A 24,685-nucleotide genomic window follows, 5' to 3' on the forward strand; every position below is an offset into this window, starting at 1 on the left:
ATCTAATGAAACCTGGATTCCTGGAAGCAATTTTACTTGAATCATTTATTGTGTGACTTCATTCAAGAAAGCAAATCTTTCAAATATTTCACATCATAACTATCTATACAATGAGAATCATTCAGGTTTAATTTGTGCATCTGTTGCAGTGTCTGCCAGTTTCTTTTAAAATCATATCAGAAATTTAGAAATAGTTGATGTTTAAACCTTTGCAAACCACTTAAAAGTAGTTTGTTATGGCAGAGTCGAAAACAATGATTTGTACGTAACTGTTTTTTCCAAACCCTGTTCCACTTCATCAGCTTCTTAAAAAGGCTATATATATTTTCAGCAAGAATCTTCAAATAACCACTGGTCTATGTACTAAGGACATCCTCTATATCCTACCGTATTGATTGACATTTCTTGATTAGTTTACCCAAATAAATTACCAGTTCAATCATTTAATATTTCCAGTAAAGCAGAAATCATTCCAGATCTTTTGGTATTCTAAATGATTTGCAGTTCACAACACAGATCAACCAGGATTATTTTAGGACACATTTTTGTAGTTTATTTAGATAAGATTCTTTTTGAGATTATCAGATGACAACATCTATCAAACCAGTTTTAGTAACCAGTTATTGTTCAGATGTTCTGAGTAAAATAATGATTTGAGACCCCTTGGGCATAAGGATTTGAAGGGTAGGAGGAGCATTCCAACTTTTTTTAAAAATCACAGTTCACTGTTTAGTTGGATATAGAAGCCTTGGCTGCATTCTCCTTTTCCACACAACAGGAATCTGCAACTGAAGGTAAGTGTGTGCAGTATCAAGGAAATCATATTGGTCAATTGGTTGTGCAGAAAGAAACTAGGGCTAAGATCTGCCTTAAGATGTTTTTGCATTGGAGTGAATGTTTGCATTGCGAATTCTCTCTCAAGAGTAAATGTGGTTGATAACTTTTATTATATGTGTTTTAAACAAGTAGACTAGAACCATTTCTCTTTTTTGATATTGATAAACAGCTGGTTTTATTTTTATTGATTATGAGAATATTGAATCCTAGAGCCCTTGTAGAATACAGATCCCTGCTCCAAGAAATTTCTAATTTAAAGTATAGTATATAGAGGGGGGGAAAAGAATGGATGAATTAAATATGAAATTTTAAATGGATCTGGAATGCTATAAAATAATCTCTTCTACCAACTGTCCTAAGATTTAATGAATCTCTTTTCTATGACTCAAATATGGTAAATGTACAGATGGGGCTTTTTTGGGGGGGGGGGAAAGGCATACGAGAAATAGATTTTGCTATCTAAGCTATACTAAGTGTACTCCTGGAAATTTTTTATGGGTTATCACCAGACATTAAAAAAACGAACGTATATGTTTCTATGGAATACATATTTTGAATAGCAATCATGACTAAGCACAGCAAATGGACCACTTTAACATTCTTATTCTGGTTTGGGATGATGCTCCTGTGGTGACCTTTTACCCAATTATATTTCACATCACTTGTTTTGGATGGTACAGCTTAGAATTTCAATAAATTCTAAGACTAGTGAAATTTCAATTTCAATAAATTCTAAGACTGGTGACTGGAGAAATTTGATTCTATAGCTTCTACCTTGGCCCCTGACTATTAACATAGTTAATATAAAAACTTGTGAATCCAATGTATTCAGGATATGTTTATTTTTCTACAGTTAGAATTGATGATCCTGTTGAGACCCTGATCCTACTGCAGAACTTTGGGGTGCCATGGGTCTCCAATGTTGTAAAATATGAACTTTTTACTGGTTTCTCAGACGGTTTTTAATAATTAAGCATATCAAGTAATTCAAGCACTGGTGTCATAAGTTTGTGAAGATAACTGTATATGTGTTAGAGAACATAACCGTGCCTTTGGTTTGGTAATGAAAGCAGTGAAGAATGTTTATTTTGCTGTCTCCATTCCATCTTCAAATAGCAATCCAGTAGAACTTTAAATATAAATAATTTCTTCTGTGCAAGCTCTTTGATATTTGCTGTTACAGATATCAAGACAATTAAATGCAATTCAAGGATAAAATTTATCCCCCCCCCCCAAATAACAATGTCCCAAATCAGTTTCAGCCTTTCAGGGAGATGTAAAGAAGAAATTTAAGCTTTTACTCTATCAGCTTGATTTTTTAATCCTTTCCAATTGTGAACTAATTCAAATAGGCCAAGGAGTATTGACTTGAAGCAGTGGGTGAAGTAAAGGGTGAAAGCATCATTATATAGAAAGGGGGATGCTTCCTGCTGTTATTAAAAAAGCAGTAAATATAACCACAAAACAAAGAAAACCAAACCTCTGGATCTAGAAGATTGTAATAACTGTTGCCAAATGACAAAAGCTCTTTTCTGATCAAAATGACCAAAAGAATCATAGCAGTCTAATATGTATTCTGGGAAGACATTGATTATTTTGATTTACTGCAGATTGGATTCTGATCTGCTTATATGAAATATTGTCTTTATTAACCTACTGGTTTTAAAAACATATGGACGACTTTGTTTCTGTTACTCAACCTTTCATCAGCTTTTGATTCCATTAATCACAGTATCTTCTAGCATAACCCTATGAATTGAGAGTTAGTAAGTAGTCTCCTATTAAGCCATAGTCACAGTATTGATATTTTATGTTTCTAGCTCCAAACCATTCAGGGTTACCTCAAAATGTGTCCTAAATGACATTGGCCACAGAGGCATTTATTCTCCTGGGGGAAGATCCCCATTTGGTAGGGATCCAGAGATGGGCCTTCTTCATAATGACACTTCTGCTTTGAGATGATGTTCCTGGTACCAATCCTTAATTTTGTTCTTTTTTTAAAAAAAATCCTATTTTATTGGCTTTCTCCAGCCATTAATTCTCCTGATATTACCATACTCTTGGAATGGGTACACTGCATCCTGCTTTTGTTGTGTTTACTATTTTCAACCTCTTCTTATTGTATTTTAGAATTGCTCTGCAGTTTTTAAATCACCTTGGAACTGTCTAGAATGAAGTACTATAAATTCTTTCTATTAAAGAAATAACACCAGTAAATGAATAATAAATTTACTTTTATTGTATTTATTGTACTTGTAGTTACTCTTTTTTCTTACTACTTTTGCCTATCTCTTGAGAGCACTGGATGTCTTTAAGGCAATTCACATCATTGTTGCACTGACATATTTCCATTGACCTTAAAAGCAGGAAAAAGCCATTTCTGTTTTTCTTTTGATAAATATTTTTCTTCCACTATTTCTTATTATTCCATTCCCAGTTACTTCCATCTGTATCCTGTCATTTTTTCCATATGACACTTTTTTCTTCCCATGTCGTCTTTATAACAATCCTTATTTCTCTAAGCCCATTCTTCAAGAATTTGCACAAGCTAAATCACAGGCATATGTTATTTTAGTGGGATTGAGTTATAATTAGAAAGTATCAGTTGTAAGAACTCAATGTTTCTTTGGCAATTGATTCTCTTTCAGCACTGTGTTGAACATTTCTTCTCTGTTTTTAAAAACAATTTTTCTTCCATTTCTGGGGAGAAATAGTTTTTCAGGAAATTTAAAAAATGACGAAATACTAATAGATCAGGTCTGAAGTGCTTTTGTTTATCCTTGAATATTTCTAGATCAATGTTGGAAATTCCAGATGAATTTTCAATGCCTTTTCAGTAACAATTCAATTCAATTTAATTCAATTCAATTTATTACATTTATATACTGCCCTTTCCCCCCCCCGAAGGGGACTCATAATGAATTATCCAGATATTTATGGACTATCTGTATTATATGTAACCCTGTGTCCCTTTATCTTTCCTCTTGCTTGATATATTTTTTCTATGTTCCTAATATCCAAGATATATTGTCCAATTGGCCTGAGATATTAATCTACAGAATTGCCTTCCAACTCATGCTTTTCACACTGAAACAGAACATGCTTTTTGCATAGCCAGTAGTTCTGTAATTTGTGACCCTGTCCAGAATAACTAATATGTATTTCCAGTATGTATGCAAAGATAGAAAATTGACTCCTGTGTACATGACTATATTTTGTATACACATCCTCTCCAGCCAGTTAGTTATATCAGTTATTTTTATGCAAATTAGCATAGGCTATTGCATTTATGACTGGGCTTTTTTGTATATTTGAACAGCAATTCCTAGCTAAACACTTCATATAAAATACTGTTCATTCAGAATCCACTTTAGTCTTAGATAGCCATCCAGCTTCTGGAGAATTGAATGTTAATCTGACACCTCCCCTTAATTGCCACCAATCCAAAATATCAAACGGATCAAGTTTACATGTGTATTTCTTGCGCGCGCACACACACACACACACACACACACACACTGTGCAGTATGTATGTGTGTATATATATAAATATCCTTGTTGATACTCTGTTTGATACTTCGCACTGGTTTAATTAAAGGGAGCATTAAGGGGCAATGATATATTAACATTCAAATCCACCAGAAACTGATGTGTTTTTGTGTGTGTGTGTGTGTGTGTGTGTGTGTGTGTGTGTGTGTGTGTGTGTGTAACTAGGGAAGCCAGGAAATCTTCAGGAATGAAGAAAAGTTTAGCACGGTGCCAAAGTATGCCTTCTACTTCCTCCGAAACTTTAGTCCAGGCTTCCGTTTCTTCCTCAGAACACTTGAGAAGATTTTCTCAATGTATTTGAGAAGCTTTACAACTTGCAAGAAGATCCTTCTGTGATTCTCATTGTGCCTGAGAATTTTTCCATTGAACTTGATGGTGGGTTCGTGTCCTTTTGCTTCTGTTTTGTTTTTGTTTAGCTTAGTGTTTTGTTGGAGATGGTGCTGCGTGTTACTTCTACTATTTTGGTTTTGATTTCTTTCACTGCTGATATTCCCAATCTGCAGTGAACAAAAGTAACCTGGGTCTTTCACGTTGTTTTTCTTTTGGATTTAATCGAATTGTACAAAGTGACTTAGACTTAGACATTGCTGGAGTGATGGTTAATTATTTCATTGTTGATATACAGTAGCCTGCTTTTCTGCAAAGAGATGCTCAAGGTAGGTAACAGTACATAAATAAGTAAATAAATACGAATTAACGGGGTTGGGCAAATTCTTCAGTAGGCACTTGGCTCACAAATGATGTGTCCCTCTGGATCTGTATCACAAAGCAGCTACAGGTACTTCAAAGCTTGAGGGAGCTGCTTTAAGGATCCCTTGAAGTTTTTTGGTTGTGTTTGCTTTCCATTGAGGTGTTTAATGATGCAAAGTAGCTCACTGAAGGATCTGTAGAATGAAATCACAATTGAGAAAATTGAAAAATAAAGATTTGAGGGGAACTTTTAATTGTATTAGAGTTTAAGAATGGAAATGATATTATTGAAGAATGAAGATTTATGATGATTGATGATAGGAATTCTCTTGTGTTTGGATATAGAATCAACTTGAATTATAGTATTTGGGTTTCCGTTTCTTTTTATCAACTGAAGGTCAACTCCATCTCCATGTATTGTACATTTTTCTTTTTTTTATTCATACATACAGATATACAGATCACTTCATTTAGAAAATCCAACAGCCCATGAAAATCATACTTGCTGTTACATGGATTTGTACTGTATATCACTTCAGAAATATGAGAGAAATTGTTGTGCATTCTGTTGTTTCTAATACTATAAAACAAGCCAGGTGATCCAGCAGATTTGAACTCTCTGTGTGCTTTCCCAAAGATTTCCATTTCTTCACGATTTTTAATAACATTTATATGTATGGAATATGTCAGGTAAGATGTTGCCTTCTCTCTGCTACTTTCTTAGACTTTGGAAGACACTATAATTGATACATGGTCTTCTTTCATTATATTCAAAATGATTTTTGGGGGTAGAAAAATGTTTTACTAATTTGTTTTTCCTTTACTATTCCTAGAGAATGGAGGGTATTTATACTACATGGACTTTGCAGTATCTGACTTTGTGCATAATAGCTGTAGTGTTCTGTTCCACAAAGGGTACGTCCAGCTTGAGAAATATAATTTATTACCACCACAGTCATATTATATTATTTCCTACAGTTTGTTAGTTTCTTTCTTTCTTTCTTTCTTTCTTTCTTTCTTTCTTTCTTTCTTTCTTTCTTTCTTTCTTTTTCTTTCTTTCTTTCTTTCTCTCTTTCTTTCTTCTTTCTTTCTTTCTTTCTGCCTTCCCTCCTTCCCCCTTCCTTCCTTCCTTCCTTCCTTCCTTCCTTCCTTCCTTCTTTCTTTCTTTCTTTCTTTCATCTTTCTCTCCTGTTTATTTTTGATTTTGGAAGTCATTTCAAATTATTGTCTTGTTCAGGTTCTTCATTAACTTAGAAATTAGATTCTGGGACATGTTGATAATCAGGGGAAATTATCTTTTCTTCAACCTGCACAGTGTATCATAAGTTACTGACTGCTATACAATCCTCAAAATATTTAGAACTACTCTCATGCTTAACAGTTGTCAAGGTGTTATTTTCTTAAAATAATTTATTCCTTTTCTCTTCAAATGTATCTTATCTAGTTATGGCTAAATACTTCAATTTTTAGTTTCATCAGTCCAAAGCATCTTGTCCCAAAACATTTCAGAGTTATCAACATTTTCTTTTGCATATTTTGTGATGATGTCAGAGAAAATATTCCTGTTGATAATTCTTTCACACCATTATTGCTGTACAAGCAGTGCCATTTCTTAATAGTGCCTCTCACATCTGAAATGGCTACTTGTCAGAATTTTGAATTTAACCTTTCTGTGCTTTATAAAAGTAGAATTATCTTCAGATGCTAAGGGATGTTCAAAGAAAGCCATGGCTATTAAAAATAGACAGCTGCCTAATACTGACATTGTGAGAGCATAGATATGAAATTTGATATGTCACTATTCACACACCATGAACTTGCATCATTTGCATGATATTTTATTATAGTTTATTGTTTATAGCATGAGTAGTCTGAAACTTTCAACCTGCAGATGAAAGGAATGTAGATGACCGTACTGTGACATATAGTAATGAAATAAAATGATTGGTTGTTTACAAAAGAATGTACAGAATGAAGAGATTACAAAAGGTGTTGATTTTGTGATTGCATCTTAAAAATTGAAGATTTCTCCGATATTTCATCTAACTAGAATACTCTGGGATTTATTTGGCTAAAGTTGTGTCTAGACTTGTTGAGGTGTCAGAGTATTTTTAAATTTAACCACCTGCAATGTGAATTCATCACAGATATGCTAAGCATTAGGAAATATATTCATTTATACAAGTTGATTAGCCTGGGATGGAGCAGTGCATCATTGCTTCTTAACCCATTTCATTCAATAATCTTTAATTTAGCCTACGTAACATAAATTGACATTTGCAGAGTACAGCTGTGATTGATTTACATTTCAGCTATTTAAACCCTAATCTTCTCTGGTGCTAAGAGAACCCTAAAAGCAATCTGGTCCAAAAAAGATCCTAGATTATTCTGCTTGTACTAAACATTAGGGAGATTCTCCATTTTAAGATGTGTTCAGCGAATCAACAATTGTCTTTACCAGCTAAGTTACAACTCTTCATTCTATCTATAATTTTGCAACCTACTGTATTAATTGTTCCTTTATTTTATCTCCATTACAAGTGACATGGTCTTCATCTGCATCCCAGTACATTTATAAATTGAAAACCTTCAGAATGATCTTGTTATAAACAGTGAACTAAAAAGCCATGAATGTCTGAATGGGGACATTCCAGGTTTTAGAATTATATTATTACAAGCTAAAATAAGACTACAGACATGGCATAGTGGGTTTAAACATATTTGATTGAAACATAGGGATACCTTTGTAACAATAAGAGCAATTTGATAAGTAGAGCTAATAACAGAGAAGTGGTACAGTCCCTTTCATTTATATGCATCTGACAGCTATATTTTTGGACTGCTTTAATTTTAATTCCTGAACTAACAGAGAGTTGGGCTCACGTTTCCAGTCCTATGTGATTCTACATTTCTTCTGTAGTTTGGATTTGTAAGTATTCGATAGAATACTTACGGTAATTGATGAAAAAAATAATAGCGTTGTAGAAATTAATCTAAGAGCCTAACAAAGATGAGCAAGGAACATTATAAGCATAGCAGGACTTTTAATTTATCACTAAAAATCAGAACAAAATACTGTCTACTAGTTTTGAATATATTCCATAGCCTATAAATAGAGAAGCTATTTCTATGTATTTGCCTTAACTCTACATGATTGTACAAATAGCCTATAAATATAAGTTGTAGCCTATAAATAGAGACAATAGCTTCTCTATTTATAAACTAGGGAATACAAGTTAAAATCTATAAAAGGTATTTATGGAACAGCTTTCATTATATTCAATTGAGAAAATCATATATTTTAAATGTTGCACAACTAATATTCTTACATTTGCATAGACCACTCAGAATGTTTTCCAGTATATTCTTTGTCATTTGTAATTTTGGAAAGACCTATATATACATATTACTATTACTCTGTTCTTGAGAAAAGATAATGAAGATGTTCATTATCTGAGAACAGATAATGGAGAGATAATAAAGATGAAATAAGATGTTTGCTTATTTGCACAGGCAGTTCTTGTTATCTACCAGACAAGTGGAGGAGTGGCTAAAATGAGCAGAGCAATTTTGGATTTATAAAAGCAACTTACTCAAATGGCTTTTAGGGAGAAAGAATTTTATAAAGACAAATATTTGCTATCTGAAGTACATGTATAATTAGCAATTATGAACTGTTTTGTGTTCTACCAGATTCGGTAATGACAAGCAATCAAGAAGTGGAATTAGGTGGCAATGTCACTTTGAGATGTACTTCATTACAACCATCTGATATTTACCAAGTTACATGGACCAAAAAAAAGAATGGAAATGATGAAAACATTGCAACATATAAGAAAGATACAGGTTCAATTGTTTTAAAAGACAAAGATCGGATCAATTTTATAATTTGGAGCCTTAAAGATACTGCTATTAATTTGTTGAATGTGACAACAGAAGATAATGGTTGCTACCAGTGTGCATTTCTTGTGTTTCCTGTAGGACCTCACATGGGACAACCTTGTCTTTCTGTTTATGGTAAGTCTGCCCAAATAAAACTAGCTTCAATAGGGTATTGATGAGGCCTTGTCTTTAAACGAGGCACTATTACAATAACCCAGTGTTTCTCAACCTTTTCTTTTTTTTTCAAAGGTTTTATTTCTTTTAAAACACAAATATTTCATCATTTGTAAATCATTAAAACATCGAAGTACAATTTTTTTTGTATGCCCCTCCCTCCACCCCCCTACCCCCTCCTCCTCCCCCCCCCGACTTCCCAGAACCCGTACATGGTATGGATTTTTAACAAACACAGTCTAAAATCTATTGAGAAAAAAGAAATAAAGAAATTAATGACATTCTACATTGACCTTAGCTTCTTGCTGAACTAACTTTAAACAATTTAAATCATTTCTGATCTTAAGCATAGGCTAACTGGAGTTTCTTGGTCCCATATTTATTTTGTATATAGTCAATCCATTTTTTCCAGTCTCGTTTATATCTCTCATTTGAGTGATCTTTAAGATATGCCGATATTTTAGCCATCTCGGCTAAGTTTGTGACTTTCAATGTCCATTCTTGAATTGTAGGCAAGTCTTCCTTCTTCCAGTATTGCGCCACCAACAGTCTTGCTGCCGTTATTAGGTGCAGAATCAAGTTAGTCTCTACCACTATAAAGTCAGTACATATACCTAGTAAAAATAACTGAGGAGTAAACTTTATCCTTCTTTTAAAGATATTTTGCATAATCCACCATATTTTTATCCAGAATGCCTTAACCTTTTGGCAGGTCCACCATATATGATAACATGTAGCATCAAGAGAACCACACCTCCAACATTTAGGCTGAACATTCAGATACATAGAAGCCAACTTTTTAGGATCTAAATGCCATCTATAGAACATCTTGTAAAAATTTTCTCTCAGATTTTGAGCTTGTGTAAATTTCACACTTCTTACCCAGATTCTTTCCCATGTATCCAACATTATTGGTTCTTCAATATTTTGAGCCCATTTTATCATACAATCTTTAACTAATTCTATTTCCGAATCCATCTGTATTAATACATTATATATCCTCTTTATATGCATTAAGCTTTGATCTCTTATTTGTTTAAACAAATTATCCTCAACTTGGATAAAACCATTTTTTTGATCTATTTTCCACCTAGCCTGTAATTGCCCATACTGGAACCATGTTTGAACTACCTTCTCCTCTTTTAATATCTCTAAAGATTTTAATTGTAATACCCCCCTTTCCAAGGTAAGAAGCTGTCTGTAAGTAATTCTGTCCTGTTTTTGTGCTATATTCATATTTTCAATTGCGTGTCTAGGAATTGCCCACATGGGTATCTTGTCATTTAATTTATATTGGTATTTTTTCCAGACCCGCAGTAAAGCATTTCTTAAAATATGACTTTTAAAATTCTTATCCAATTTTTTGTTGAATAACAGGTAAGCATGCCAACCATATACCAGATCGTGTCCCTCAATATTCAATATTCTATCATTAGTTAAAGGAGAGCCTTCTCGGTTGCAGCTCCGACGCTTTGGAACGATCTCCCCGTGGAGATTCGCACCCTCATCACCATCCAGACCTTCCGCACAGCCCTCAAGATCTGGCTATCCCGTCAGGCCTGGGGATAAGATCCTAATCTCGCCCCGCCCAAATGTTGAATGAATGTTGTGTTTTATTGGTTATTTTCCTTTATTCACATTTCTTTTGTGTCCTGTCTTACACTCCCCTCCTATGAAATGTAAGCCGCCCTGAGTCCCTTTAGGGAAAAGGGCGGCCTATAAATGTCAATAAAATGACAAAAATGACAAATGACAAACGAGTCCAATCACTAATTACAGATAATGCCACTGCATCATAATATAGTTTTAAATTAAGTAGTTTCAAACCTCCTCTCTCACGTACATCTTGCATTATTTTCATCTTTACCCTCGGCTTCTTTCCTGCCCATACAAATTTGTTGATACCCTTCTGCCATTCTAAAAGGTTCGCATCTTTTTTTAATATAGGTAACATTTGGAAGAGAAATAAAAATTTTGGTAGAATGTTCATTTTCACTGCCGCTATCCTACCCAGCAAAGATAAGTGCAATTTCTCCCATTTTTTCATCTCTGTCTGTATGCTATGCCAAAGTGGTTCATAATTATGCTTATATAATTTCCCATTTGAAGTTAAAATGTTAACTCCAAGATATTTGACTTTTTTAACTACCTCACATCCTAGCATCACTCCTAATTCTTCCTTTTGTTTAATATTCATATTTATAGCTAATATTTTGGTTTTTCCTAAGTTTATTTTAAAGCCCGACACTTGACCATATTGATTAATCGTATTCATTAAAACCATACTGGATTCCTGCGGTTGTTCCAATATTATGACCAAATCATCTGCAAAAGCGCGGACTCTATATTCTTGCTGCCTAATCTTGATCCCTTTTAAACCATCCAAGCCCCGTATTTTATTCAACAATACTTCCAAAGTTATAATAAGCAATAATGGGGACAAAGGACAGCCCTGTCTTGTACCTTTTCCAATTTGAAAAGAGTCTGTTAAACTTCCATTGACTATGATTTGTGCTGTTTGCTGTTGGTATATTGCTTTAATTGACTGTAAAAAATTATCTCCTATCTGCATTTTTTGCAATATCTTCAACAGAAATTGCCAGTTAACTCGATCAAAGGCCTTCTCAGCATCCAAAAATATAAACGCAGCAGGGATCTGGTTGTTCTTTCCCAAATATTCTAATGCATTAATAATTAATCTGACATTACTTTTCATCTGTCTCCCCTGTATAAAACCTGTTTGGTCCGTGTGTATCAATTGTTGAATAACCAACATTAACCTATTTGCTAATATTTTAGTAAAAAATTTAAAATCTACATTCAGTAATGAAATAGGTCTATAATTTTTGGGTTGGGTAGTATCTTGATCTTCTTTGGGTATCAAAGATATAAACGCTGTCTTCCAAGATGGAGGCACTTTACCTTCCATTTGAATCATATTAAATAATTCTCTAAGAGGTTCTACCATTTCTAACTGTAAGTTTTTATAGTAAACCGCTGTCAAATCATCTGTACCTGGTGCTTTCCCTAACTTTAATTGCTTAATTACCTGCAAGATTTCCCCCGAGGTTATTGGTTGATTCAATTTTTGCCTGTGCTCTTCTCTAACTGAAGGTAGTGTGTTTCTCAACCTTGTCAACTTGAAGATGTCTGGACTTCAACTCCCAGAATTCCCCAGCCAGATATCTTCAAGTTGACAAGGTTGAGAAACACTGCAATAGCCCATGTGCTTTATTTGAGGGCATAGAACACTAAATTATGCAAGGAAAAAATAATAATCAATAGTCCTCACTCAGGACAAATTTGATAGAATTTCATAGAAATTACACCAGAAAGTCCACATTCATTTTACTTTGCAAACGTTTGGGGTTTTTTGTTTTGTGAGATTATTATTATTTTTTTGGCCACTGCAACAATGCAGTTGATATCTCTTGCAGTAGGTCTAATTAGTACCACCCATATAATGCAGAGACTGTTTTAGTTCCCTCCAAAAGTTTAAACCACAATACGTTGCAGTTAGCTTAAATTAGAAGATATATCGTGTATATTTGGCATCAACCAAATATTTTGAATAACTCACACAATCTCTTGGATATTGTCTAAGTCTGATATGAATTGAAATACAAAACATTTGGAGAGCAAAAAGGATTCTATCTAGATTAACAGGGTATTATGTTATTGTATTTTATTGCATAAAATATAAAGAGACATAATGGTACTATCTATGATATTTGAGGATGTTACCTAGAAATGATTATGTGAATTTTCTAGCCAGAAATCCACTTTCCATTTGAAAGAATGCATTTAATCTAGTCGTTTCCTCATTCACATTTTATTGTTCCCTTGAGCTCCTATACTATATTACAAGAGCCCTATGAAGTGGTATATAAGTTAAGGTGACCAGACGTCCCGCTTTTGGTGGGACAGTCACGATTTTTCAAAATTTGTCCCATGTCCCGCGGCGTGTTCAAAAAGTCCCGATTTTCCAAAAGAAAGAAAAGATGCCGAATCATCAATTTTAAAAAGGATGCCGTTAAAAAAAAGTTTTTATTTCTCTGAAGTGTCATTCCCGATGTGGCCTTTAGAGGGCAGTGGTTTCCCTCCCTCCGCTCGGCTCGCTCGCAGTGCCCAACGAGGGGCAAGGCTCTCTCCCCTCCTGCGCGTGCGTGCGCCAATGCGCGATGTTTTTGCGACAGCTGTCCGGTGGCCTAGGGTGGGGGGTGGCTTTCCGGCGGCGGCAGCGCAGTGAGGAGGAGGCTCAGTCCCAGGCCAAGTGGCTCAGCCATTGGAAGTTTTTTTTTTGCCCGTTTCTCTCGGGCAACGCTCTCCCTGCAGCCATGCCGTGCAAGCCGCCATCAGCAATCTGGTCTGGGTGAGCCGAGGGGAGGAAGGCGGGGATCCGGTTGGGAGAGGCTGGAGATGGGGATGGCTTTTGAAAGGGTTGGGGGGTGTTGGGGGAAGGCAATTGGGGAAAGGCTTTTTTTTTACAGCTCAGGTGCTCCGAGCCCCCCCCCCCCATCAATGGTGTTCCACTTTACCCATCTTAAAATCTGGTCACTTTAATATAAGTCTAAGTGCTATTAGTATTGCTATACTAATCAAGTTCTGATCTTGTGATGTCTGTCACAGATGATCTCAAAACATCTATAGACTACAGCATCTCTGGTAATCATTTGCATGCCAACTGTTCAGCAACTGGTTTTCCAAGACCAAATATTTCATGGGATCCATCAGATGGTGTAAAGAAAGAAAAGGATATCACAAACCCAAATGGCACATTATCGGTCATAAGCAACATTTCAATAAGCAAATCAAAGGTTGAACAAGGGCTGACTTGCAAGATTTCTCACAGAGGAAAAATAAAAAGAATTAACGTGCTAGGAAAAGAAATAGGTAAGTTAACAGAACAAATAGGTCCAATAAAAGCACTTTTCTAAAAGCTGATAAAACTCTATATCTGTATGTGGGAGTGTTTGAAAATCTTATTTCTGCTAATATTTTTTTTTACTTATAAAGGAGAATATTTGTAGCTCAGGGTTGACATGAGGAGTCCTTGATGCTCTCTGACCTTGCTTGTTTTCTTGCAGATATTTTATTACCCAAACTAGCTAACATCATCAGTGCTAGTAAGGAGTACAGTTTGCTATCAATGGTGGCTTGCCCTGTTGGTGTTGGTGATCTTAGAGATTCTTTGGTTGGGCTGTTTACTGTTTGGCTATTTGACAGTTTCTTGATTGGGGTATCATTTATTTGATTGTTGGTTTGATATTAACCTTGCAGTTAATCTACAGTATGATGATCTGGATGGTGGTTGCTGGTGAAGAGGTGGTTGGGTCCACATGTTCCTTTTTAGGCTGGGTGAATTTTGCAGCCTGAATCTGAATCTATCTACTGGAATAGAATAGAATAGAGTAGAACACAACACAACACAATACAATGTTTGGCTGTTTGGCAGTTGTTGATTGGGGTATCATTTACTTGATTGTTGGTTTGATATTAACCTTGCAGTTAATCTACAGTATGATGATCTGGATGCTGATTGTTTGTGGAGAGGTGGTTGGGTCCACAGTGTTCCATTTTAGGCTCGGTGAATAGTCTCTATTGCATAGTCTATACATGTTGTTAATGTCTATGTGTCTATTGGGGGCTGATTTGTCAGAGTGCCAGGCTTCTAGAAATTCTCTGGCATTTTTGGACTTGGTTGGTCTAAGATGGTCACATTTTCCCAATTGAAACTATGGCTAAATATGTCTATATGTTGTGAAATTAAAGAATATTCATGATGAAATTCTTTAATTGCACAACATATAGATAGATTTAACATCTCACCAAACAGAGGTCCCTCACCAATGGTAACTGTAACACACCTTCGTTGTAGGTTCTAATGGGGTGGATTGATGGAGTTTCAGTAATATAGATCTGCAGTAACATTCTCTTTTTTTCCTATGCAGACGATACAAAAAAATCTTTTCCTGTGATACCAGTTGTATTGGCTTTGATTCTTGTGATCCTGGTTATTTTTGTGAGTGTATGCTGCTGGAGACAACAAAGGAAAAAACAGAGAGGTAAATTATTCAGTTTTATAAAAAGAATTTGTCAAACATTTTTATCTTTAGTGCTTTACTACTTGATTTCATGTAGTAAATTCTCTTCATATGAAGTTGCTTGGATTATATCAAGCAAATATATTGGTATGGGATAGTTTGCCCCATCCTACTCATTACATGTGCACTAATATATTAGAAAAGAGCACAATCCATAATACTATATTGGAACAAATACTAGTTCCACTCAATTGATTTCTTTGTTCTCCCTGGTAAAAGTTTTTAAACATCTCTAAAAGACATTTCAATCCCACTGACTGACATCATTTCAAGTAGATAAAGCATATAAATCCTTAGAATACATCTATGCAAGCATTCTTTAGAGGCACATTACTTGTACATTCTAGTTCCCTACCAAATTTGGAAGAACTTAGATCTTGGAGGAGAGAAAATATTAGCTATTGGTTTTTTTGAAAGGGAAGCTAATAAAGATGCCACTGTTCTATAATTATCCATTTTTTTATCTTTGTATCAGCATTATAAAAGTATGGAAGCCACCCCCTGAGCTCCCTCTCTTCACTGACTGTTCCCCAAGCAGCATCTCTTTACCCCATCTCTCAAGTTAATTCCCCACATGTTATTAACATTGGGTGACTTTGGACTGGAGGAAAAAGCAGGTTTGAGTACGATTTGGGCCTTGTTAATTAGCAGGTTTGGACACAATCAATATTTGAATGGAAGATCTACAGGGAATCGCAGGGCTGTAGGCTAAACTGGAAAGAAAATTATATGAATGTATCCAAGTAATCACCACAAGATAAGTTTGACTGGGGAGAGGTTTTACTTTCAATAGCTGCTTATGTAAACTTCAGTGAAATAAAAGAAAGGGGCAAGGTCAGATTGTTTACTGGAGAAATACATCCTGCTACTGTAATACACAATGCTACTGTTTTGGAAAAGATCCCTTTCCATTGTCCATCAAAATAAAATGTTTGAGAGTAGAAAGAGCAATTTTTGCAACTGAATTGTAAACCCTAGTGGGCACATTGAATATTCTTCTCAGAATGCTATGACCTCTACAAAGAATGTAAGAAAAAGTTAACCCAGATTGAGCAGAAAGTGAAGGGACTTGCACGAAGAGTTGCTGGTTATTTGAAACAGCTCGCTTCCCCTCTGTTTTTCCCCCTCCTCTTCCCTTTTGTATGAACGGTTCTAACTGATTATTTAATTCTCAGCATCTCCTCTTCTTTCTACACATTCAGGAAATGGATTTTATTAGCCTTCCTTTCCATTTTTCCCCATTGGTCTTTTGTCAGGTACAAGCCAAAAGCCATTACAAAAATAAGCAAACCTCCTTGTTGAAGTGAGGAGGGAAAAAAGGATCATTTTAAAGTATGGCGGTAACTTGTTTCTTGGTCCATAAATTTTCAGAGCAAGTGATGGGCTCAAGCGAAGGACATTATCCATTATGTTCTCCACTGCCCCATTTACAATGAGATCAAGACCCAATTATTAATGGCAGATGAATTCAAGGGCTCTGTCTTTGAAATACTGAACTGTCTTCTTGCATATAGGTTTCCAAGTGTCAGCCAGCAAATTCCTACTTTTGCTTTGCTGTCATTTAAACTGAGAAAGAAATACTTCTTCTTGGTTGTAATTTTGGCTTTATTCTGTTGTAACTTCTTGTAATCTAATATTTTTATTACTCTATCTTAAACTTTCACTCTGTTATTGTTAGATCATGGCATTCCTATTTTATGACTTGTGGTTACTAGAATAAAGTTATTTTCTTACATTCTAGTTGGCGGCTTGTGGGCAACTGTATGTTGTCTTGCAGTGTACTGCGTTACATAGGATAACATTAGCATGTTTCAAGTAAAAGTGGGGTTTTCCTGTTTTTGTGACATTCTGGCTAAAATTCAGCAAAACAAACTATTAGCAGGAATGTTACAGATAGCCCAAAGGCAGTTAAGGTTGCTTCTCCTTTATCTGCTATCCTATTAAAAAGAGTTACATGAAAATCTTGATTAACAAAGCCATGATGGATGACAGAGGCAAATATATATGGTCTGGATCTCGTGATGACCACAGTATTACACCTCAGAACTTATGAGGAGGAAGTGGTAAAGGTTTTGAACTGATGAATTCAGTGAAATAAAAAAAATGAATACAATGTAGGTGAAAAAAGAAGAAATCAAAAGTTGTAGCAGAACTTAAAGAACTTTTAAAAGGTGCTTTGATTTATACAACTGAACGCATGCTAGGAAGTACATGTACATGTTTATTTATGAATGAAATTGTTAGAATGTTTGCCTAAAATATTAACAGGCTTTATCTAAATCAGTGTTTTTCAACCTTTTTTGTGCAAAGGCACACCTTTTTCATGAAAAAAATCACGAGGCACACCACCATTAGAAAATGTTTAAAAAATTTAACTCTGTGCCTATATTGACTATATATAAGGTGTTTTTCCCACGGCACACCTTACACTATGTCACGGCACACTAGTGTGCCGCGGCACAGTGATTGAAAAACACTGATCTAAATGGTTTTGAATGTGTATAAGAGTAAAAATCCATAGGTCAGTCATAATTGCATAATATGCATTTATATATTTATGCATTTATTAATATAAATTATAGGCATTTAGTTTTAGTCAACTACTTCCTGGAAAGACAAATTTTCCAAACATGTTGCAACATAGAACACAATAGCTTAATACACAGGCAGGACAGGAAATAAATATCTATTTATCTATCTACAATAATAAAACTTTTCAGAGATAAAGTACGAAGTCTTTTGCTGTATGGCCCGTGGTTTAGGGGGTAATTCTTTAGCCCAACTTTTACTGATAGATATAATTCCCTAAGGAAAAAACAAATAATATTCGATGTATTCATTATTTAATTTATTTAGTCGCCCATCTCAAATTCATAACTCTGGATGGCTAACAGTAGTTAAAAGCACTGAAAAACAGTATATAACAATAGAAATAATGCATACATAATTGACAACTGAGATAAACAAAAAACAAAATAAAACAACTTGGTTTTACAAGTTTTGCTGATCTGCAGTCTATATTTAAACTGGGCTTAGATAAAGCTTGGATTGAAGTGAAGAAGAAAACCTCAGATCTGGATGTACAAAAGGATAGGTTTAACATTTCTATAACTCTTCCACAAAAAAACACACATCCACACTTCACTACTTTTGAAATCTAAGCAGTTCTGGAGTACTTTCTCCCAATGTAATATCCTATTCATTATTTTTGTCTTACCTTATATAGTTTGACCTTTGTACTATTTTTATTAGTACTTTTTTATGCAAGAAAGTACAAGAGTTTCTTTGATTGTAGAGTGTTAAATCAATTTTTTTTAAAAAATTGCCCATACTGGAAGAATAGTTAATTCTCAGTTTTGCAAATCATTCTTCGTTTCTATGGTTTTTGACCATAAATAGATGATGATGACGATGATGATGACGATGATGATGACGATGACAATGAAAAATTTAGACAATTTATGAAAAAAATCATGAGTAATAAGAGGTTCTGAATGTGAGAGTTCGCAGTACAGAAAACTGCTAAAATATGTTTGGAACACCAACTTTTCTTAACTTATAAAATTGATAGCATATCCGGGGGGTGGGGGGGATAGAGGTAGTTTGGGAATGTCTGGCTTTTTGGGGAGAGAGATCTTGAAATTTGAAAGGTCATATTTACACAAATGAATGCTTTGACGGGAAGCGCTGGGGTGTGTTTTCCTGCACATTTTTATCTTGAAGCCAAATGTCATTAGGAAAGATAATGCCAACTTCCTGTCATAAAACAAAGAAGTCTGATATGAATTTTGAATGTATGATACTTAGATATATTTTCACATGCTCCTTTCTCCCATCTCTAAGATCCGTTAGAAAAAGGATTTTATTGCTTGGTAACTTCAACTGCCCTGAAAATCAGTATGCTGTAATTTATGATGAAGAAACAAGTAATTTAAAATGATCCCCCCACCTCACTTCAACAAGGAGGTTTGCTTGTTTTTGTAATGGCTCTTGGCTTGTACCCGATAAAAGACCAGTGTAGAAAAATGAGAAGGAAGCTTAATAAAACCCATTTCGTGAATGTGTAGAAAGAAAAGGAGATGCTGATCATTAAATAAGCAGCTAGAGCCGTTGATACAAAAGGGAAGAGAAAAAAGCTGAGGGGAAGCGATGCTGCTTTGAAGAACTAGCAACTCTTTGTGCTAGTTCACTTCACTTTCTGCTCAATCTTTGTTAATTTTTTCTTATATTCCTTGCAGGAGTCATAGCATTCTGGGAAGAATATTCAATATGCCCACTAAGGTTTACAACTCAATTGCAAAAATGGCTCTTTCTACTCTCAAACATTTTGCTTTGATGGACAATGGAAAGGAATCTTTTCCAAATGGTAGCATTGGGTAATAAGCAGGATATACCGCTATTTTTCCAGGAAAAAGCCTGACCTTTCTTTTATTTCACTGATGTTTACATACGCAGCTATTGAAAGTAAAACCTCTCTCCAATCAAATTTATCTTGTGGTGATTTCCTGGATACATTCATATAATTTTCTTTCCAGTTTAGCCTACAGCCCTGCGATTCCCTGTAGATCTTCTATTCAAATATTGGTTGGACCCAAACCTGCTAATTAATAAAGCACAAACCAGACTCAAACCTGTGTTTTCCTCAAGTCCAAAGTCATCCAATGTTACTAGCATATGGGGAAAAAACTTGAGAGATGGGGTAAAGAGATGCTGCTTAGGGAATAGTCAGTTAAGACACAACAGCTACATAGTGGGAGGAGAGAAAGTGGAGCAAGAGGCTTAGGCTCTCTGGGTTATTGGATAATAAAGGTGATGGCAGGATAATTCCACTTTCAGATTTGCAAGATGCTATTACTATAGTTTTACAATACAGTAGAATTAGCTTATGTGCTTGAGTTTACTTAATGAGCTTGACATCCAGATAGTGCACCATTAATACCATTAAATACCATTGTATTTGGGCTAGAAGGGACTTAAATTATTATGAAAATATAGATTACATGCTTTTAGAGTAGATTAGGGCTTTGGAGAAATAACAAACAAATTTGAAGAGAGAAATGCTCCAAAAAAAATAAGCATTTAAGAATAGTTTTCTTGGATATCTGTATGATCTCTTTTGGACCCTGATATACTGTAGGTGGCACAAAGGAAACAACTCTTTGATCATAATATCACAATTCTATGAAAGCATAATGTTACTTGGAATTCTAACTTGAGAACATTTCACACTGCATTTTGCCCTCTTAGTACCCTACTAACAAAATCCTGACTGATAAAGGTATGTAGAGGCTAGACCAAGGGACAAAACAAAAGTACATGGAAATATTTTTCTGCCATCAACTTAAAAAAAAGATTTGTCAATATATTGTTATGGTTGATTGCTAATGGTAATATAAGGGAGGTTATTGGGGAAGGGAAGAATTTGAAGGGAGAATTTTGTAGTATAGGCAAGATTGAAGATAAAAGAGTAAGCAATGGAGTAGACTGTTTTAAGAGTGAAGGATATGCAGTTTGTAGAATGCTGCAAATAAAGAGTTGGACTAAAGGCAAGCGATGGGAGACAGGATGTGAAGATAGTAGGGAAGAAGAATATGGACTGAGCAAAGATGGAGCTTAGAGGAGGTATATGTAAGACAGAGTTATTATAGCACATCTCATCTTCCTTGGAGCTGATTCTTGGTCTGGTCTACCTAATGAGGCTGACAGTCCAACTGGTAGATTGAAAATTTGCTCCCATGGAGAGACAATGCGTAATGAGCAATGAATGATGAACGGTATTCCATATTCATTGCATAGGAAAATGAGAGGAAGATACTTGTCATATTATAAAATACTAGCAGCAGAGGTGTATAAGGAAGGTCAGAAGTTCTGTGAAAATTTGAGGGAAAGGCTATTAGGAAGTTGTATAAATGGGGTAGAAAGTGAGTGTTGTGAGTAGGATTGTGGTGAGGGTTGATAGATGGATGTTTGGATAATGATTATCATTCAGGGGGGTAGATGATTGACTATAAATTGGATTTAGTGTTCCTACAAAAATGCTCTGCATATTATGGTCAGAACCAGGAAAAACAAATAGTACAAAATACTAGAATCATTGATGAGGGAGGGCAGTATTGACATAATGATGAGCAAAGAAATGTATTTCAGGAAGCACTCGATAGATGATTATAGAAGAAGGAAGACCCACACATTGGGGAAGATCTGTTCTTTTTAACAAGTTGTTCCAACCATGGGCTAAGATAGCTGAAACATTCGGTACCACAGAGTTATGTTGTGCTGATGTGGTATTACCCTAGAAGACTATTCAGAAACTAGTAGATCCAAAATGTAATTGCCCATTTATTGACTGTTGTTTGGTGCCAAGGAAACTCAACTGCTGCTTTCTAATTGATGTGCTTCTGGGTGAAATTCAAAATATTGCTTTGACTTATAAAGCCCTATGTACTTTCCCCTGAAGTATTTTCAGGACTGCCTTCTCCCATCAGAATTGGGCCACCAATCTCATTTTGAATGTCTTGGGAGGATGCTATTTTTCATTATCTCCAGGAATTCAAACTTCACTTTCTAGAGGTATTGAATATAGCACATACTATTTCAGAGAACTTGTGGAAGTTGAAATAATGTTTGGCTGATAGCATCATAATAGTTTGCAATGTTTGTTTTAGTTTTTACCATGAATAACTTTATTATTGTTCTTTGTCTCTTGATGGTTACATACCATGGAACATGCTGCTCCCTAGAGGGACACTTGGCCCTTTCTTTTCCAGCATTCTGAAGACGTGGAAAACAACATTTCAGCTAGCTTTTGATTCCTTGCAGTAAAAATAAGCAACATGATTAATGTTTTAGTATTTTAATGATTCTCTGGAGACACATATTTTTTGCTCTTGTTTTATTGATGAGTTTATTTACACTGCTGATTAGGATAGAATAGAAATATTATCAAAAGTAAAGACACTGAGAAAAATATCATTTGCCACAAGGAATTTAACTGAAAGATCAAGGGACAAAAGCTTACAAAAATAAATGAAAAAGATTTAGAAAAGTGAGGAAGCTCCACTTACATTAAACAAGACGAAAGAAACAAAACAAAATTGAAATATATAAACTATGTTGGTTCTCTTCTAGGATTCTAAGGGATTCAACCCACACCAGTCTACTCTATGGAATTGAAAAGCAATCAACCATGCATATTATGAAGGCAACAACAGTTTAAATGAATATATGGTCCAAGTTCTGCTTCTCTACTTGCCTTAAAAAGATGCTTACATTTCTCTGTTGACATAGTTGAACTTTCCACACTACAGTGAAATGGATTGGCTGTTAGCTCCCAAATCATCCAGCTAAAAGAAAGATTTCAACAGTGACCTAAAATTTGAGAGTTTTCAGTAATCATGTTCAGTGGCCGATTGTGATCATCCCTACTCTTAGAGATGTGGAAGAATGGTTAGATTATCAACTCTGGACCACTGATTAGATTTATGCTTGGTAGCTAAAGGAAAGTATCTTCTTCTCTGCCTTCTTCTCCCCGTCCAGTACAATGTCAAATATAGATTTCCTAGAGTTTAGAACTGTACAATTTTTAATAGAAAACTTGTTCTATATTTCTATTATGGCAGTTCTATCAGGAGTGATAAAGCTTTTAAGTCTCTGCACTTAATTTTATTTGAAGTTGTTTGGGAAAGTTTCCACATATGTGCATTATTTATAAACAAATGTCCTACAGGTATTTCTCATGTTATTTTCCTAAACTATTTGTAGAATACTTCTTTATACATATAACCATATAATATATTTGAATAAAATACCACATAGTATATGTGCCTATTAGTAACATGGATGTGCTAAATACGCAATAGTCAATCATGCTGCTACTATAGGAGGCAGGAGACAACTGACTAGAGAAGCTCTTATCCATCAGACATATTTCCCCTTTAAAGTAGAGAATTCCAGATATTTTCTGAGGTTGACATTCAATGTTCTGTGCAATACAACTTATAGGGCTGTTCTGAAATGAGGGAAGAAACATACTTCACATTTTAGCTAAAGAATAGGTAGCTTTCATTTAGTGATTACAACTTAGACCAGCAACTCAATTATTTAGTGAACTGTTCATTAAATGAAACCGCACTGTGATTACAATTTTATTTCACTTTTTGTTGCTTTACAGACCTGCAAGGGTTAATAAAATATAAATATTGTAATTTTTTTATCAGCATCACAATTTGGTATAGTAGTTAAGGCTGGCCTAGACACCAGCAGCCTGGGAGTTCTAGTTCCACCTTGGGCATGGGCATGGAAACTGGCTGGGTGATTTTGGGCCAATCACATGGTCTCAGCCCCAGTTGCCTCACAGGGTTGTTGTAGTGGGGAAAATAGCACTAGCAATAGCACTTAGATTTATAGGCCTCTTCACAAGGCTTTATAGCCTTCTCTAAGCGGTTTACAGAGTCAGCTTATTGCCCCCAACAATCTGAGTCCTCATTTTACCCACTTCGGAAGGATGGAAGGCTGAGTCAACCTTGAGCCTGGTGAGATTCGATCTGCCAAACTGCTGGCAGTCGATGATTAGCAGAAGTAGCCTGCAGTACTGCAGATATCGCCTGCAGCCTGCAGGAGGAGGAAAGAGTATTAGATATGTTCACTGCTTTGAGTTATCTACAAAGGTGGGATAAAAACTTAGCAGAATAAATAAGTAAATAGCTGTGAATGAGGCATTTCTAAATGAGGCATTTGCTAAATGAAGATTACCTGAACTTTTCCTTAAATAATTCAAAGTAATGACTTTTGTTTATTTAATAAAATGTCATTTGTATGCAATTCCTGGATGAACTTGAGAGACTATTTTCCTGGTTATTATGTTTACAATATTGGGCTATGTCCTGGCTTATTAAATATTGGTTTGTTGAATGAGCTGTAATTGATAAGTTAACCTAATGTACCAAGCCAGACAAACTTCCTTATGGCTTCTCATTAGCTTTGGACATCAACTTACTGACTTTTCCTTGCTATAGAAGTCTACGCACTCCAAAAAATAAAATAAAATTTTTTAAAAAAACCACGAAAACCAAAATCTAATAGTCCTATTTCTGAAAACCTGCAGGCAATGATATTTGGCTTAGATAGCTCTTTGCTATAAGTTGATGTTGTAAATCTAATGCATCTAGGTTCATCTGCTTGCTTTAGCTTCATCTATTACTGTGTTGTATTTTATTATAAGTTACTCTATACGTTACTGCTATTAATAGCACTGCGTTTATTACTGAGTTTAGTATCGGTTCCTATTGCATGTAATGGAAGCAGGTGCACACTCTCACTTTCTTTTCAAAAATGTCATGCTGTATAAAATTTCAGTTTACTGGAAGTGTCTTTAATTATTATTGTTCCATCATACATCCATTGATTCCCAAAATGCAAGATATTTGCGACATGACTTTATACAACTGTCA

At 35.1% G+C, this 24,685-nt stretch overlaps 1 protein-coding gene across 4 annotated transcripts; it reads left to right on the plus strand.

Annotated features, from left to right (window-relative positions):
* Window positions 1–746: 746 nt before the first annotated feature.
* LOC116509861 (OX-2 membrane glycoprotein-like) lies at window positions 747–23,573 on the plus strand. 4 transcript variants are annotated; one of them, XM_032219144.1, is made up of 6 exons: window positions 747–794; window positions 5,910–5,991; window positions 8,770–9,093; window positions 13,762–14,025; window positions 15,084–15,197; window positions 22,365–23,573. In XM_032219144.1, the coding sequence occupies exons 2-6, from the start codon at window positions 5,913–5,915 to the stop codon at window positions 22,370–22,372; spliced, it is 789 nt and encodes a 262-aa protein (XP_032075035.1). In that variant the 5' UTR covers window positions 747–794; window positions 5,910–5,912; the 3' UTR covers window positions 22,373–23,573. The 4 variants fall into 4 exon arrangements, with proteins under 4 accessions (XP_032075035.1, XP_032075034.1, XP_032075033.1 ...); XM_032219143.1 differs by lacking the exon at window positions 747–794 and adding an exon at window positions 4,519–4,761; XM_032219142.1 differs by lacking the exon at window positions 747–794 and adding an exon at window positions 4,776–5,042.
* Window positions 23,574–24,685: the final 1,112 nt, after the last annotated feature.

Source organism: Thamnophis elegans, chromosome 6 (genome assembly GCF_009769535.1).
Source record: "Thamnophis elegans isolate rThaEle1 chromosome 6, rThaEle1.pri, whole genome shotgun sequence".
In the NCBI taxonomy this organism is placed as follows: Eukaryota; Metazoa; Chordata; class Lepidosauria; order Squamata; family Colubridae; genus Thamnophis; species Thamnophis elegans.

What these genes read in the sequence shown, in the direction of transcription:
- LOC116509861 (XM_032219141.1), top strand. An exon ending in AGTGTTCTGTTCCACAAAGG is followed by an intron (nt 5,992 to 8,769) that starts GTACGTCCAGCT and finishes GTGTTCTACCAG; the next exon opens with ATTCGGTAATGACAAGCAAT. An exon ending in CGTGCTAGGAAAAGAAATAG is followed by an intron (nt 14,026 to 15,083) that starts GTAAGTTAACAG and finishes TTTCCTATGCAG; the next exon opens with ACGATACAAAAAAATCTTTT.